Raw genomic sequence first — 16,548 nt, forward strand, 5'->3', positions numbered from 1 at the left:
TTTTATAAGACTTGCCTTGGTCATGATGTCTGCTCACAGCTGTTAAAATCCCTACGACACATACACACACATAGACATAGACATACACAAATAAAACAAATATATCTTTAAAGAACAAAAACAGAAAACTTGAGCACTAAATGCAGCTGATGTCTGGTTCTCTCTGCGCAGATGCTCAAGAAGCAAAGGCTCTGATTGGCTAAGCCAGGGCTCATGTGATCCTCCGGGTCCAATCGTCAACGACAAGAAAAGAATCGTTGCCTAGAGTGAGTTTGAGAGCCCTGGGCAGTCACATCCTGTCATAGAGGTTCTGGGTGCTTCCATGGCAGGGGCTGATGTACTTGAACTTCTCCCTATATTCCCAATTTCTCTCTTCTTATCGTTCGCATCTCCCACTGACAGGTAGCCACACACACACACACACACACACACACACACAGTTATTAACTTTTGCTTTATGATAGTCACACACAGACTTTCTTATATCTTGAACTGTTACGATAACTTTTGAGGCAGTGTCTCAGATAGCCCAGGCTAGATCAAACCCACTATGAGGTGAGAATGAGGGTGACTTTGAACTTCTCATCCACCCACTTCCACCTCCTAAGTGTTCCTGTTATAGGTGCATGCCACCATGCCTGAGTTATCTGGTGGCTGAACCCAGGGCTCCCGGCATGCTCAACAATCCCTCTACCAACGGCACTGTATCTCCACACCTTCCAGGTATTTACTTTTGCTTCTTCAGAGTCCGTCCTTAACTCCCTTTGGGTTCCCAGGATTGACTCAGAAAACTAAGGTTGCAGGAATAATGGAATGTCCATGCAGATTAAAGGTGGTCAGGATATGCCACACACAGGATGCACCATTTCGGCATCAGGATTACTGGAAGCGGGACACGAGGAAGGGACAGCAAGCGTATCGCAAGCTCTCCGTCCTGAGCTACAGAAAGGAAGATCTGCCCTTTTTCCTCTTGTATGTAGGGAGAAAACCAAGCATTATTGCTAAAGATGAAAATGTGTGCTAAGTTGAGTTTGCACAAACAAACCCTACTAATCATTACTTTCCAATCCTATTTCCCCTCCATGCCCCACCCCTAGAAGCCCAAACCTCCCTTTCATCCACCTTTGCAAATGTGCTGTAACTGCCCCAGGTTTCTCTCCCTTCAGTGTTAGCAATGGACCACAGTGTGCTTCCTCAGCTCCTATGGAACAAGAGACCTCTCGAAAGACAGTAAATGACATCGTCACACTGCACACAAACCCGTTGTCTGCAGTCCAAGGCCCTTTCTATAGGACTGAAACCTACAAACATCAACTACATAGGAAGTAAGTTAAGAACACCCCGCATCCAGCAGGCTAGCAACACACACACACACACACACACACACACACAACTAGGATATTTGAATTCAATTATCAGGAAGAGAGAGCAATCTAGGCTGGGCCATTAAATGCCAATCATACTAGAATTTGGCCCCAGTTCCTTGGGGAAGAGAAAGTCACGATCAAATGCAAAGAAACCACAATAGGTTCATCAGTGCCCTCTGACCTTGCAAAGACCAGTGCAAGTGAAGGTAATCTTGACTGGGAAAGATTTTTGCCTTAAGGGCTCACATTAGAACCTGCACCTTTAACCTCCCATTCAAAATATAACCCCTCAAGCTTTCTATATTGACGGTTTTCAATAGCTCTCCACTGTGTGGCCATTAAATCAATCTAATGAGTCAAGACTAACATTTATTTTAAATGAAACAGAAGAGAATAGAAGATATCACAAGGCATGCTTGATTAAATAGCATTTCATGAATGCTTTGAACCTCTTTCTGTCTCTCTGTCTCTGGAGGATGTCTTTGTGTCTCTGTTTCTCTGTGTCTCTTTGTTTATGTATCAATCTACCCCCTCCTGGGTCAGTCTCTGTATCTCCATCTCTCTGTCTCTGTCTCTCTCTCTCTCTGTCTCTGCCTCTCTCTCTCTCTCTCTCTCTCTCTCTCTCTCTCTCTGTGGCGTGTGTGTGTGTGTGTGTGTGTGTGTGTATCTGTGTGTCTGTGTGTGTGTGGTGTGTGTGTGTGCATGTGCACTAAACTGTGATTAAAACTCTGCTTGAAGGTCACTGTTCTTGAGTTCTGCCATCTACCACAGTGGCATGTAGGGGTGTACAGCCAATGAGCATTTAAACAGGTTGTTCTCGGTCTCAGGCACCGGAGACCACTCCGTGGTAAAGTGTTCGCTGCATCTGCATATAAATCCGGGTACCGTGCGGTGGCACAGAGCAGCCAGACACAAAGAGAGGGGCCATTCGCGGGGTGGGGTGCGGGGTTCGCTATGTCGGATGATTCGAGGGCCAGCACCAGCTCCTCGTCATCTTCGTCCTCCAACCAGCAGACTGAGAAAGAAGGCAGCACCCCCAAGAAGGAGAGTAAAATCAGCATGAGCAAAAATTCAAAGCTCCTCTCCACCAGCGCCAACAGGATCCAGAAGGAGCTGGCAGACATCACTTTAGACCCTCCACCAAACTGCAGTGCTGGTCCCAAGGGCAACAACATCTATGAGTGGAGATCAACCATTCTGGGTCCTCCAGGGTCTGTGTATGAAGGTGGAGGATTCTTCCTTGGCATTACTTTTACACCAGAGTATCCCTTCAAGCCTCCAAGGGTTACATTTCGTACAAGAATTTATCACTGTAATATTAATAGCCAAGGAGTTATTTGCTTGGACATATTGAAAGACAACTGGAGCCCAGCACTAACCATCTCAAAAGTCCTCCTTTCTATCTGCTCACTCCTTACAGACTGCAATCCTGCTGACCCTTTGGTGGGAAGTATTGCCACTCAGGACATGACCAACAGAGCAGAACACGACAGAACGGCCAGACAGTGGACCAAGAGATACGCTACATAAACTGGGTTTTCAGTTCTTACATGATTTGTCTGTCACAGAAGAGAGTTGCTTATGATTTTGAAAGGGTGGGGGTGGGAGTTGGTAAAGGGTAGGGCATTTCTATAGCAGATATTATTCAGTCTTACTTCCCAGGATTTTGCTGTAACTTAAGGTATCTTGCTACAGTAGACAAACTGGTAATAGCGACGTTTAGAGCTGAAACTTTGCAGGATTAGCTGACTTTTAGTACAACAGAAAAGAAAGCATGCGTAGACACTTGTGTTGCATTGATCAGCTTAAATTTGTATAGGTACATGTCATTTATGTAAAGTCCTATTTTCTTGTTCAAAAAAAATTGGAATTTGTTTTTCCTTCTTAGAAGGAAACAATGGTATTTAACAAGTTTGCAAAGATGAGTTTGTTACCTTGTATATGTAAAATGGACACCTGGCTACAAGACACCATGTAGTTAATGTATTTTATCTTATATGCAAATTACTTCAAGGGTTGAATCACGATTTGTGGAAACCTGTAGTGAAATACCTTAAGCTGTTAACTGTACATGTGGAATAGAAATTGTTCAGTCAATTGGTTTAGACTTCTTATGTCTGCATTTGTGCTAATAAATAATATTAAGAACAAAAAAGACAATGCCTAAATATGTATAATATACAATATATATTTGTATATAATGTATATTACACTATATATAATGTATAGTGTAATGTGTAATATATAATATATAATACATGCTATATTGTATGTGATATATGATATGTGATATATGGTATGTGATATAAGATATATAATATATAATGTGATGTATGTACCTATGTATGTTTATGTATATGTATATATGTGTGTTACATTATTATATACTGTATATTATATTATATATTTTATATTTATACATTATATATTATATATTATATGTTATATATTTATTATATATAAATACAACCTGCTCAGGCTATATAATGTTACTTGTATGTATGTTTTAAAGGATGATCATTAGTGCTCGACAACCAATTGATGTCCTCTTCCCTGGGGAGGACTGTCTTCCCAGTTCTCAGCTTTACTGAGTCATCTATATTGTTTGTTTAGGGTTGAGACCTCTTGGGCTTTTCTCAGTCCCGTTTGGCATGTTCATTGGTGTCCCCTCTGTTCAGCTCATGTGTTCAGCCATGTTGGTGGGATTTTACAGATGTAGCTTCTCATGTTACCCAAGACCTGGACAAAACGACTTCCCGTGACCTAGAAAGAAAGCTCTTGGAGTCTCCAACCATGCCCACGCCTGGCTGAGACTCCCGCTGAACTTCCTTGTGACTCTCTGCGAGCCAAGAGCTAAATGCTTGCAAATGGCACGAATATGCTAGCCTTTACCACGGCCCAAACTTTAACTGAAAACGGATCCAGCTGAAAGCCAGCTCAAATCCAATCTCAGTCTAAACACCGCCTAATACAATGGAACAGGAGCGAAATGCGTTCTGAGTCCCTGCTTAATGTTGAATTTTATCTTCAGTGACAAGCTCAACACCGTTCGATGTGGCCATATGCTGGCCCGTGGCGCCATGCTGGGGAATCATGTCACAGCAGACACCCACAATGATTTTATAAATGCGCTCTCCCTGGCTGCCTACCTTTGAGCCTGAATCGATTTCCGGTCACAGTTTGCACATTTCATGCCAAAAGACTAGGATATGGGCCGGGAGGTGGGAGGGGGAGGTGTCTTCCCTGGGGTTGGTGTGAAATCACCTGTCCTGATCTTCAAACATATTTTGTTTTTTTGGTTTATTTGTTTGTTTTGTTTTTTGTTTATAATCTCCCCTTTATCCGATGGTTTTGGCCTGTTTAACTATAGGTAAAGTTTTTTTGTTGTTTTGTTTCGTTTTGTTGTTGTTTTTTTCTTTTAATTTATTTATGTACCTGAAAAGTCCAGAAAGGGGCATCAAATCCCCTGGAGTTCCAGGTGGCTGTGAACCACCCAGCATGGGGTCAGGGACTTGATCTCCTATTGAGGTTCAACTGGGAAGGCAGTAAAAGCTCTCAAGGGCTGAGCCATCTCTCCTGCCCCGGCCCCCCCGCCCCGTGTGTGGTCTCTGGACTTTGCATCCCTTCCACAACTTTCACTGGCTGCCTTCTGTGAGCTAGATGGAGCCTTGCTGGGATCCTGGGGACACAGCGGGGGCTGGGTACAGCCCTGGAATTCCTGGTTCTTAATTTAGACAGGTGGAGACCTATGAAATATGCAGCTAGTACACAGAAGAGGCACTGGGGGTAGGGGTGGGGCTTCAAAGCCAGGGTGCCCTCCAGGAGAATAATGGAGAAGTCTAATTTGGAGTTGGTGGTGAAAGAGAAAGATTTCCTGAGATTTAGACTGGAGCGAGGGGGGCTGGAGCAAGCAGAGGTCCTGAATTCAATTCCCAGCAACCACAAGATGGCTCACAACCATCTGTACAGCTACAGTGTACTCATATGCATAAAATAAATAAGAGTTGTTGTGAACTGAAATATCCATACGAGGTCCATCTGACTAAGTCCTGCACCCCAGAACCTCATAGGGTGATTTCCTTTTAAAGAAACAAGTAACTAAAGTAGGTCCTGTGGAGCGCCGCTATCTCGTAAACATCCTGTGCTAAGTCATTTCCTCAGTGCTATCTCGTAAACATCCTGTGCTGAGTCATTTCCTCAGTACTATCTCGTAAACATCCTGTGCTGAGTCATTTCCTCAATAACAACTCGTAAACATCCTGTGCTGGAAATCCCCGCCCCGGGCAGCTCCGCCTCAGGGATGGGGCAATCAGTGTTGAGCCAATCATGGCTTGCCACGTCCGAGGCAGGGAGAATTTCTTATAAAAGGGAGGGGCTCGGATTGCCTGGGGTCTCCGGTTGTGAAGCTTATGCTCTCCCTCTCAAGACGCATAAAGCTTGCTGCAGAAGAACCCTATTGTGTGTGGTGTCCTCATTCGCGGGCGAATCAGCGAACACTCACATCTGGTGCCGGAATCCCGGGAAAACGAAGAACAGAAGATCCCTCGGTGACGGGGAGGGTCCAGAACTGCAGGAACTACGTCTCGGAAAGGTATGCCTGAATTTTACCTGACCCTTTCGCACTCCCTTCAACTAACCGGGCCGTGGGAGGGATTGCCCGAGGCTTTAATTATCGTCCTCGTGGCCTTGGTTGTATGGTTCCTAGCCCTCTTCTTTTGTGAACATAGAAGGTTGTGTTAAATTGAAGTTCTTACGATCTCGGAGACATAAAACTGCAGTCTCCTTTAAAGTATCATGGGGGCTTCTCAATCAGTACAAACTTCATTAAAAGAACTTCTCAAAAGAAGGGACCTGAAGCTTGGGGACAGAGTTCTTCGCCGCTTTGTCGAGGAAGTTGATCGAGTAGCTCCCTGGTATGCGGTGTCAGGATCTCTGACGCTGCTGTCATGGAATAAGCTAGGCAACGATCTAGAAACCTGTTCAGACCTCAGGTTGGGAGTTAAGGCCATATGGAAACTAGTTAAGAGTTGTCTTGAAGATGAGGCCTGTGAGGAGGAGCGAAGGAAAGGGCAAAAGGTTTTAGAAGCTATGCAGGAAGGTATGTCAGAATCCGAGCGTAGTGAGAGGATGGGTGTGCGCACAAAAACCGTAAAAAAGGCAAAAAAGGGAAGTGAAAAAGGACCTCCCGGGAGAAACAGAAAGGGAGAGAAGGGGAGCAGCAAGCCCGGGTTATATCCGACCCGAGAACTGGCTGCCCTCCACCTAAGAGATACCTCGGATTCTTCTGAAACCGAGGATAGTAAGCTGACCTCGGAGGAAGAGGGCGAGTTAGAAGAAGAAGCAGTTAGATATAAAGGAGAAAGGTATCACCCAGATGAAGGCGGGCGACCTGAGTCAAGTAAGCCCGCGTCCGGTGTCTTCTCTAAGGATAGGAGATTGTTGGCTGCCGCCATTCCCTCCGCTCCCCCACCTTATGAGGCCCGGTCATCCACAACTTCCTTTTTTCCCCAAAGGATCCTCCGCAAGCTACACTTAGCGTTTCCTGTTTATGAACAGGAAGGGGGGAGAATCTACGCTCCTGTAGACTATAGTCAGATAAAAGATCTTGCAGAATCAGTAAGAAAATATGGTCCCAATGCTAATTTTACTATTATGATTCTTGAAAGAATGGCACAAACTGCCATGACACCTAGTGATTGGCAAATGGTGGTTAAGGCCGCCTTGCCTACCATGGGACAATACATAGAATGGAAAGCCTTGTGGCATGAGGCAGCCCAGTCCCAGGCCAGGGCCAACGCAATAGCCCTTACGCAAGAGCAGCGGGATTGGACATTTGACCTTTTAACAGGCCAAGGCCCGTGGGCCGCAGATCAAATTAATTACCATTGGGGGGCGTACGCCCAGATTTCCAGCACAGCCATACGGGCCTGGAAGTCACTTAATCACAAGGGAGAAACCACCAATCAGCTTACAAAAATTGTTCAAGGGCCCCAGGAGCCCTTTGCCGACTTCGTCGCACGCATGGTGGAGGCGGCAGGAAAAATCTTTGGGGACCCAGAGGGGATAGGACCCTTTATTGAGCAACTGATTTTTGAACAAGCCACCCAGGAATGCAGGAATGCCATTGCTCCTAGAAAATCAAAAGGGTTGCAAGAATGGCTAAGAGTGTGTAGAGAGCTTGGAGGTCCACTTAGCAATACTGGCCTCGCGGCCGCCATCATGTTAGCACAAAAGCATCCTCCACAAAAGAAGACCGGTGAACGGACCTGTTTTAATTGTGGTAAGCCTGGACATTTCAAAAGAGATTGCAAAGCCCCAGACAAGAAAGGGGGGGTCTTGACCCTCTGCACGAGGTGTGGTAAAGGGTACCACAGAGCAGATCAATGTCGCTCAGTGCGAGATATACAGGGAAGGCTTTTGCCTCCATTAAATGTTCCTGCTCCCAATGTGTCAAAAAACGGGTCACTGGGCCCACGGTCCCAGGGCCCTCAAAGATATGGGAACCGGTTTGTCAGAACATCCGGGATGGCGGAAGAAGTGACCCAGGAAGACCCACAAGGGTGGACCTGCGTGCCGCCTCCGACCTCCTACTAATGCCCCAAATGAGTATCCAACCAGTACCTATAGAGCCAATGTCACCTTTGCCCCCTGGGACCATGGGCCTTATCCTCGGACGAGGATCACTCACCTTACGGGGCCTAGTGGTCCATCCTGGGGTTGTTGACCATCTACACTCCCCCGAAATACAGGTCTTATGTTCCAGCCCCAGGGGTGTGTTTTCCATCAGTGCAGGAGATAGGATAGCTCAATTGCTGCTCCTCCCCGACACCCTCTGGGAGGGCTCCCCAGGCCCCAGTCCCAAAACGATGGGGTCGTCAGGAACTGATTCAGCCTACCTTGTTGTATCCCTGAATGAAAGGCCCAAACTCTGCCTCGAAGTAAATGGAAAAAGGTTTGAAGGTATTCTTGATACCGGGGCAGACAAAAGCATTATATCCACGCACTGGTGGCCAAAAGCTTGGCCCACTACAAAATCGTCCCACTCTCCACAAGGTCTGGGATATCATTCATGCCCTGCCATAAGCTCAATGAGTTTGACCTGGAAGGCTCCTGAGGGACAAAAGGGTAAATTCGAACCTTATGTGTTCCCGCTCCCAGTAAACCTTTGGGGGAGAGACATTATGCAACATTTGGGCCTAACCCTGTCCAATGAAAAAATCATGTCGGAGGAAGGGTTGAACAAGGCAAAAAACATGATGCTATAATTTCACATATGCCGCTAATCTTTCTAAGAGTTTGTCCCAACAGCTGCTATATAATTGGACGTCTGATTTTGATCAAACCCTCCAGAAACTTAGATTGGCCATCGTCTAAATCAATTCCACCAGACTTGACCTCTCCTTGACCGAAGGCTTTTCGTCATGGATTTCTTCTGCTGTTTCTTATTTTAAGGAATGGGTGGGGGTGGGTTTGTTTGGAATTCTCCTTTGCTTCGGATCGGTATCTAGCTTATGGTTAATTTGCAAATTATATAAGAAAAATAATAGAGACAAAATCATGATATCCCAGGCGCTTGCTGCCTTGGAGCAGGGGCAATCTGCACAGGTATGGTTGGCGGCGCTTAAACAAAATCGATTTGCACCACTGGTCGCTGGCTGCCCGCGCTTTAGCGGGTGAGCTTCAGCAGCCCTAGAGGATTGTAGAGCAATGCATCGCACAGGTGGTCCCCCCGTCCCACCTGGGGAATATGCCGTCTAGTGGGGGTTTCCTGCCCTAGTCTTCCCCTCCTCGAAAAAATGGCAGAGGGACAGGTCGGAGCAACTTCGGGTCCCACTCAAGCCTAGTTGTTGCTTGCGGACATAGTTCTTACATCTCTGAGTAAGAGGATTCGGCCAATGTTCCCGTCCTCTCATACTGGGTGTCCAGTTGGTTTTATTAGACAAAAAAGGGGGAGATGTGGAGCGCCGCTATCTCGTAAACATCCTGTGCTAAGTCATTTCCTCAGTGCTATCTCGTAAACATCCTGTGCTGAGTCATTTCCTCAGTACTATCTCGTAAACATCCTGTGCTGAGTCATTTCCTCAATAACAACTCGTAAACATCCTGTGCTGGAAATCCCCGCCCCGGGCAGCTCCGCCTCAGGGATGGGGCAATCAGTGTTGAGCCAATCATGGCTTGCCACGTCCGAGGCAGGGAGAATTTCTTATAAAAGGGAGGGGCTCGGATTGCCTGGGGTCTCCGGTTGTGAAGCTTATGCTCTCCCTCTCAAGACGCATAAAGCTTGCTGCAGAAGAACCCTATTGTGTGTGGTGTCCTCATTCGCGGGCGAATCAGCGAACACTCACAGGTCCTTAGGGTCAAACGTAATCCGATATGGCTGCTGCCCTCATAGGTCAGGAAGGTCCCCTTGCTGACCCTCTACCACAGCTCTTCGTACTGTAATCATTTCTAGCCAACTCTGTGCCCTTTTGAATCCTGAGTCTAATCTTCCCAGAGCATGACTCTAGTCATTGCCTGTGGACTCCACCTCTCAGATCTTCCCTTCTGGGCTCCAGACCTGTAGGAGAGGCAACTGTGTCTAAATAATGTGTCCACACCCAACTCCGTCAGAAGCTTCCCCCAGAATCTGCAGGTCTTCAAAGGAAAAGATGTACCAGGAAACGGAGAATCCCAAGATTATGGGCCCGCCTTCTCTAAAACCCTTGGAGACTGTAATGAAGCCCCCTCTGCCCACCCCCGAAAAACAATCACACAGAATTATGCATAAAACATGGGGGGTGGATATCGGGGAGATTGCAGTTGTCTAAAGAGGATGCATGCAGCTTCTACTTTAAGATAAACACCCCGAGGGGCCAGAGGGATAGCTGGTTCTGTAAAAATGCTCTCTCTAAGCATAAAAACTGGATGTGGACCTCCAGAACCCATATTTAAAATGCAAATTAATCTAGGAACAGTGTCCCATACTTGTTACTGATATATTTATATAAATAAATTAATTTTGGATATGGATTTTCCCTGCATGCATGTGTATTGTGTGTGTGCCTTCTGCCTATGGAAGGCATGAGGAGTTACAGGAGTTTTGAGGGAGCTCCCATCATGTGGGAGCTGGGACTCAAACACAGGTCCTCTGGATTGGTAGCCAGTGCTTGTAGCTGCCAAGCCATCTCTTCAGTCCCTGTGACATATATGTGTAGTTTCATCATAGACAAATGGGTCCAAGTAGATCCTCCAAGCTCACTAGCCAACCAGCCTAGACCACCTGGTGAACTCGGGCCAATGGGATAACCTATCTTTAAAAGTTAGGTGGAGATGGGGCTCTTGAATCAGAACAGCTAAGGTTGCCCTCTGGCTTCCACATGCATGTGTCCACACAGTCACATATATGAACAAACAAACATGAACACACACACACACACATGTATATAAATAAAGTCTCTTGGGTTTCAATTTGAATCTCTTTGCCCTGCTTAGCAACACAGACACATATACAGACAGGCACAACATCCACATACCACACATTCAGGGACACACACACACATTCACATACTACATTCACAGGCACACACACATATACACGTCACACATTCACAGATGCACACATATACAGAAAACATAACACACATGTGCAGCATACACATGCAATACACACATACATACAACACACACATATATACATACCACACATTCACAGATGCACACACATACAGAACACATACACACATGTGCAGCATACACATGCAATACACACATACAACACATACACACATATACACATACCACATTCACAGGCACACACACATACAGGACAGATAAACATACATTCGCAGCACATACATGCAACACACACATCCACAGGCACACACACACACATACACACGTCTCTCCCCCCTCTAAGCAGCAGACACACCCAGCACAGAAGCCCTTCATCTGCTTTAGTCCCCAGATCTAACTCTTCAGAGCCTCCCTTCCCAGCTTACCTGCATCTTAACTTGGCAAGTATTGACTGTCATGTTTACTGCTGACTCTCTGGAGCTGCCTGATACCTGACAAGAGCGGCTGTGTTCAGTCCAGGTCTCAGTTCCCTCATCCATAGTGAGACACAATGGCTACCTTGCAGAATTACAGAAGCACCAAGCCAAGTACAGATGAGGGCCTCCTTATTCACCTTACACATTCTCTCTCCTGGCCGCTGCAGTGCCTGTAGGTCTCAGGAGCATCACCAATGGGAAACTGGTTAGAAACAGAAACCTCCCGTCCACCTAGATTCATTCTGCAGTGACTCACATGCAGTGAAGTTTGGAGCAAGATGCCCAACCAAGAGCTAGTTTAATGACATGCAGACTGTAGCATCTCTTCCACCCACTGACCTTTTTGGCATTCAGTTCCTGGTCCTCTTCATGAAGGAAGTTTTCCCTTGAAAGAAATTAGGGAATGTGTTGTTCACTATTGGGGACACAGCAGCATAGACAGAGAGAGCTTTTAAAACCCAACTCTTGAGGCTTGCTGTCTGCGTGACCTCCAAACGACTTCATCTTGGTAGACCCCCTCATCTGTAAAATGGGCTGGAGAGATCAACTCCCTGAGAGATCAACCACAGACTGTCTGATGGCAGCTGGGGGCTAATAGCTTGTGCCAGGAGGATAAACAGTATGAAGCAGAGTGAAGACACGCAGTGAATCATACTCATTTGTTTAAATGTAAAGAAGCGGAAGAAGAAGAAGAAGAAGAAGAAGAAGAAGAAGAAGAAGAAGAAGAAGAAGAAGAAGAAGAAGAAGAAGAAGAAGAAGAAGAAAGAAGTACAAGAAGAAGAAGAGAAGGAGGAGGAGGAGGAGGAGGAAGAGGAAGAAGAAGAAGAAGAAGAAGAAGAAGAAGAAGAAGAAGAAGAAGAAGAAGAAGAAGAAGAAGAAGAAGAAGAAGAAAGAAGAACAAGAAGAAGAAGAGAAGGAGGAGGAGGAGGAAGAGGAGGAGGAAGAAGAAGAAGAAGAAGAAGAAGAAGAAGAAGAAGAAGAAGAAGAAGAAGAAGAAGAAGAAGAAGAAGAAGAAGAGAAGGAAGAGAAGGAAGAGAAGGAGAAGACGAGGAGGAGGAGGGGAGGGGAGGGGGAGGGGAGGGGGAGGAGAAAAGGAAGGAAGGAAGGAAGACAGACCCTGCCTGTTCAGGCTTCTTTCTATTGGCTGTAAAGGTGTGATCTGTGAGCCTACCTACTTTTTCTACCTTGTTTATGAAAGAATAGGAATCTTGGGGGTGGGGAGTTCAATTGATAGAGTGCTCGCCTAGCAAGCATGGAGCTCCACCCTCCCTGAAGCCAAATAAACGAAGGCTTAATGTTCTGTGCCTTTAGCCCCAGCTATGCATGAGCTGGAGCATCCTTGGTAACATAGTGAGTTAGAGACCAGCCTGGGACATATGAGACCCAGGAAGGAGGAAAGGAAGTGAGAAGGGGAGGCAGGGAGGGAGGGAGGAGCAGAATTCTTTTTTGTTCTAGAACAATAATACCAACCATTCTCAAAGACCAGTATGTCAGGGCTCTTTGAAGCTTTTACTGGCTTCCAACTGTATGACAGGCAACAGCTAAGGGAAACCAGGCACCCTGTCTTTATGTGCCCTTTGCTGGCCTGTAGCACACAAGGTGGGTAGGGCCCACAGGGAAAAGAGAAGGACCAGAAGACACCGGAAGCTACTGGAGACTTTGGTAGAGCCCAATGTAGTACCCCAGCTCCTTTTGGCCAAAGCTTTTAAAATAAAGCTTATGTTTTATTATGCAAACTTGAACCAGCAGAGACTAACAATCACACCCCCCACCCCCTCACCCCCGCTGCTCTGCCCCCCAGCACTTCAGCCAAATAAAAGTGCCTCTTAAATATCAAGGAATCCTTCTACCTGAGACATTTGTGGCTCTTCAAAGAGAAAGGCGTGCCAGGTGACAGACCCCCACAAAGTCCCAGGCTGACATTTCTCTCCACCATTCCTGGGAGATGTAAAGAGCCTTCTTCGCTGCTGTAGCCCTTAGGAAAAAAAACAACAACCATACACAACATTTCGCAGGGGGTTGGAGGATGGTGATGTTTTGATTTCTAAGCACACGGGGAATGAATGCAACTTCTAGTTAAACATCGATTTGTTTCTCTTTGCACGGACCCTGACGCGTGTGTACGTGCGCGCGCGCCCGCGGAGAAGCACACCCCTCACCTTCAATCACTTCCTTTTACTTGCCTAGCTCCAAAAGTAGAATAAATTAACATTTTCCTGGCAGCCAAGTGGAGACATGTTCTGTCTAGAGATTACACAGATTAAATCATCAAATGCCAACCACCCCTCCGGATAAGTCAGAAAGATAGACAAGGAAATACGGATATGGCTGTCTCGGCCCCAGCAGGGAGCCTTGGATTCTCGCCTCAGGAGCATCCAGGGCCACAGAAAAACACCCTCTGAGCTTCAGGTTTTTCTCCCGGGAAAATCACTTCTCCCATCTAATTGACATTGTACTGAGAAAAACACATCTTCGGTAAATGTGATTTGTTTTTAACTGTAGGCTCAGAAAGCTCGGGGTCGTTTGAGAGCTTCTAACTTCATTTCTCTCTTATTAGTGTTTAACTAAGTAAATTCTCAAAATAGCTTCTTGAAGCCGAAGTTAAGCACCTCCGCTCCAACCCTCAGCAAGCCACACTGGAGTCCAATGCTAAAAGCATGGGACTCGAAACACATTCCTGCGGCCGACAGCTCTGTGCTCTGCGCCCCTGTCATATAGACCAAGGCCCATAGCACTTGCACAGGAAGTGACGTCATCAAGATCTGTCTTCCACGAGATGGCAGGAAGCAGAGTCCCAGATCCCAACAACCCGTCTGTGCTCCTCCATCATCCGTCAAGATATCTTCAGAAAGCAAGGCGCCACACTGCCTTAAGACTTGGCCAAAGGCCAAGCAGTGGTGGCGCACGCCTTTAATCCCAGCACTTGAGAGGCAGAGGCAGGCAGATCTCTGAGTTCGAGGCCAACCTGGTCTACAGAGTGAGTTCCAGGACAGCCAAGGCTACACAGAGAAACCCTGTCTCCGGAGGAAAACAAAACTTGGCCAAAGTGTGTGGCTTAATTCATTGGAGGAGGGGCCTGTTAGCTTTTCATTGTGGTGAACTATAGACTACATGAACCAGTTTCTGAGTACATGATTTTCCCAGGCGTGTGTCCTTCCTCGTTTTCTAGTTGCAGAGGTCTATAGTGCCCCCAAAGGAACTGGACATTAAGTAACATACCCCCATTTCTTTCCTGCCCTAGCGCCTGACAGCCTCTATTCTAGATCGGTAGGACCGCAATATCTGCCCTTTTGTGACAGGCTTGTCTCACTTGGAATGTCTTCAAGGACCATCCATCCATTAGAGCATGTACCGGCACATCATTCCTTCTGAAGGCTGAATAGTATTCCAGAACTCCCTTTATCGAAGGTCTTTGGCCACTCTTGCACCTGTGGACACTTGGGTTGCTTCCATGCCTTAGGTATTGCCAAGGAGGCTGCTGGGAACATTCATGCACAAATACCTCTTGTGAGCCTGCTTTCCGTTCTTTGGGGTGTAATCCCAAAGATTACAAAGGGGGAGCTTTGTTGAAGGCTGTAGTCACTACACGAGGGTCCCCGTGGCTAACTAGCAGAGTACACATTAGTCATTGTGTGCCAGAGAGTGTGTCCTTGGTGTAGTTGGGAGTGTGTATATATATGTGTTTTGTGTGTGTCCGTGTGTGTCCGTGTGTGTGTCCGTGTGTGTGTGTGTTTTGTAGGAACTGGTCAGGGGACTTTAGCCTTAAGAAGCCCTGTCTTATTGCTCTGAAAAGACACCATGACCAAGGCAACTTTTTTTTTCCAAAATTTGTTTATTTATTATTCATATGAATACACTGTAGCTGTCTTCAGACATACCAGAAGAGAGTATCAGATCTCATTACAGATAGTTGTGAGCCACCCTGTGGTTGCTGGGGATTGAACTCAGGACCTCAGGAAGAGCAGTCGGTGCTCTTAACCTCTGAGCCATCTCTCCAGCCCAAGGACAACATTTAATGGGGGCTGGCTTACAGGTTCAGAGGTTCAGTCCATTACCATCAAGGCCGGAAGCATGGCAGCATCCAGGCAGGCATGGAGCTAGAGGAGCAGGGGAGGGGATGGAATTCTGGGAGTGTGTAACTCTGAAGGTGTCCAGGAGGAGGGGGGTATCTTTTTTTTTTTTTTTTGGTTTTTCGAGACAGGGTTTCTCTGTATAGCCCTGGCTGTCCTGGAACTCACTTTGTAGACCAGGCTGGCCTCGAACTCAGAAATCCGCCTGCCTCTGCCTCCCGAGTGCTGGGATTAAAGGCGTGCGCCACCACGCCCGGCAGGGGGTATCTTATCTATTTGAGGTGTTCCCATTTCTGGTGGGGGATGTGCTGCCACTCATAGACCTCTGAAGTCCCAGGGTCTCACAACCTAAGCTTATAAACTTCCTGCAGGAAGTGAGAATGGCCCCTCCTGATGGGAGGAGTCTATTAGAGGCTTAGAGCCTGCAGTTGGGAGCTCACCATTTCTTTCTGCTGCAGGGGCATGACCACAGCCTAACATGTCCCAGCTCAGTCTAGCCAAGTGAATTTGCCCCTCCCCCTTCTGCCTCCTCTCCCACCTTGAGCTGACAGTGCGGTGGCCACTGTGTGGTCCAGGACTATATTTATAACTCAGTCTGACTTACATCTCAGTCTCTCCCAGAAACTCCCTCATAGATATCCCCCAAGATGATGTTTTACCACATATCTGGGTACCCTACAGCTCGGTCAAGTTGACATACAAAATCAACCATTACACTATAATAAACTTATTTTAATAAAATCAGCAATCAGGCATGTTGGTGGTACAGACCTTTAGCCCTAGTACTCGGGAGGCAGAGGCAGGAGGATCTCTATGAGTTATAGGACAGTCTGGTCTACATAGCAAGCTCCAGGACAGCCAGGACTACACAGAGAGGTCTTGTCTCAAAATAAAACTAACAAAATCAGCAATGAGAAAGAGAGCTAAGGGCATATAAACTCAACATAGCACACGCAGTCTAAAGATATCATAATCTTCATGACTTGGACAAAGTACTGGTGACATCTTGTGGATAGAGGGGCACTAACTCCCTGCCTGCACACAGAGGCCCTCCACAGCCAAGAAGTGTGGCCCCCAGACAGG

At 46.7% G+C, this 16,548-nt stretch overlaps 1 protein-coding gene across 1 annotated transcript; it reads left to right on the forward strand.

Annotated features, from left to right (window-relative positions):
- The first annotated feature begins 2,294 nt into the window (after positions 1-2,294).
- LOC110294925 (ubiquitin-conjugating enzyme E2 E1) lies at positions 2,295-2,897 on the forward strand. The gene has a single exon (XM_085836323.1). It carries the CDS (start codon positions 2,322-2,324, stop codon positions 2,895-2,897), a length of 576 nt encoding a protein of 191 aa, XP_085692449.1. The 5' UTR covers positions 2,295-2,321.
- Positions 2,898-16,548: the final 13,651 nt, after the last annotated feature.

The sequence above is a fragment of the Mus caroli genome, unplaced genomic scaffold (genome assembly GCF_978045245.1).
Source record: "Mus caroli unplaced genomic scaffold, Mus_caroli_1 scaffold_4, whole genome shotgun sequence".
Lineage (NCBI taxonomy): Eukaryota > Metazoa > Chordata > Mammalia > Rodentia > Muridae > Mus > Mus caroli.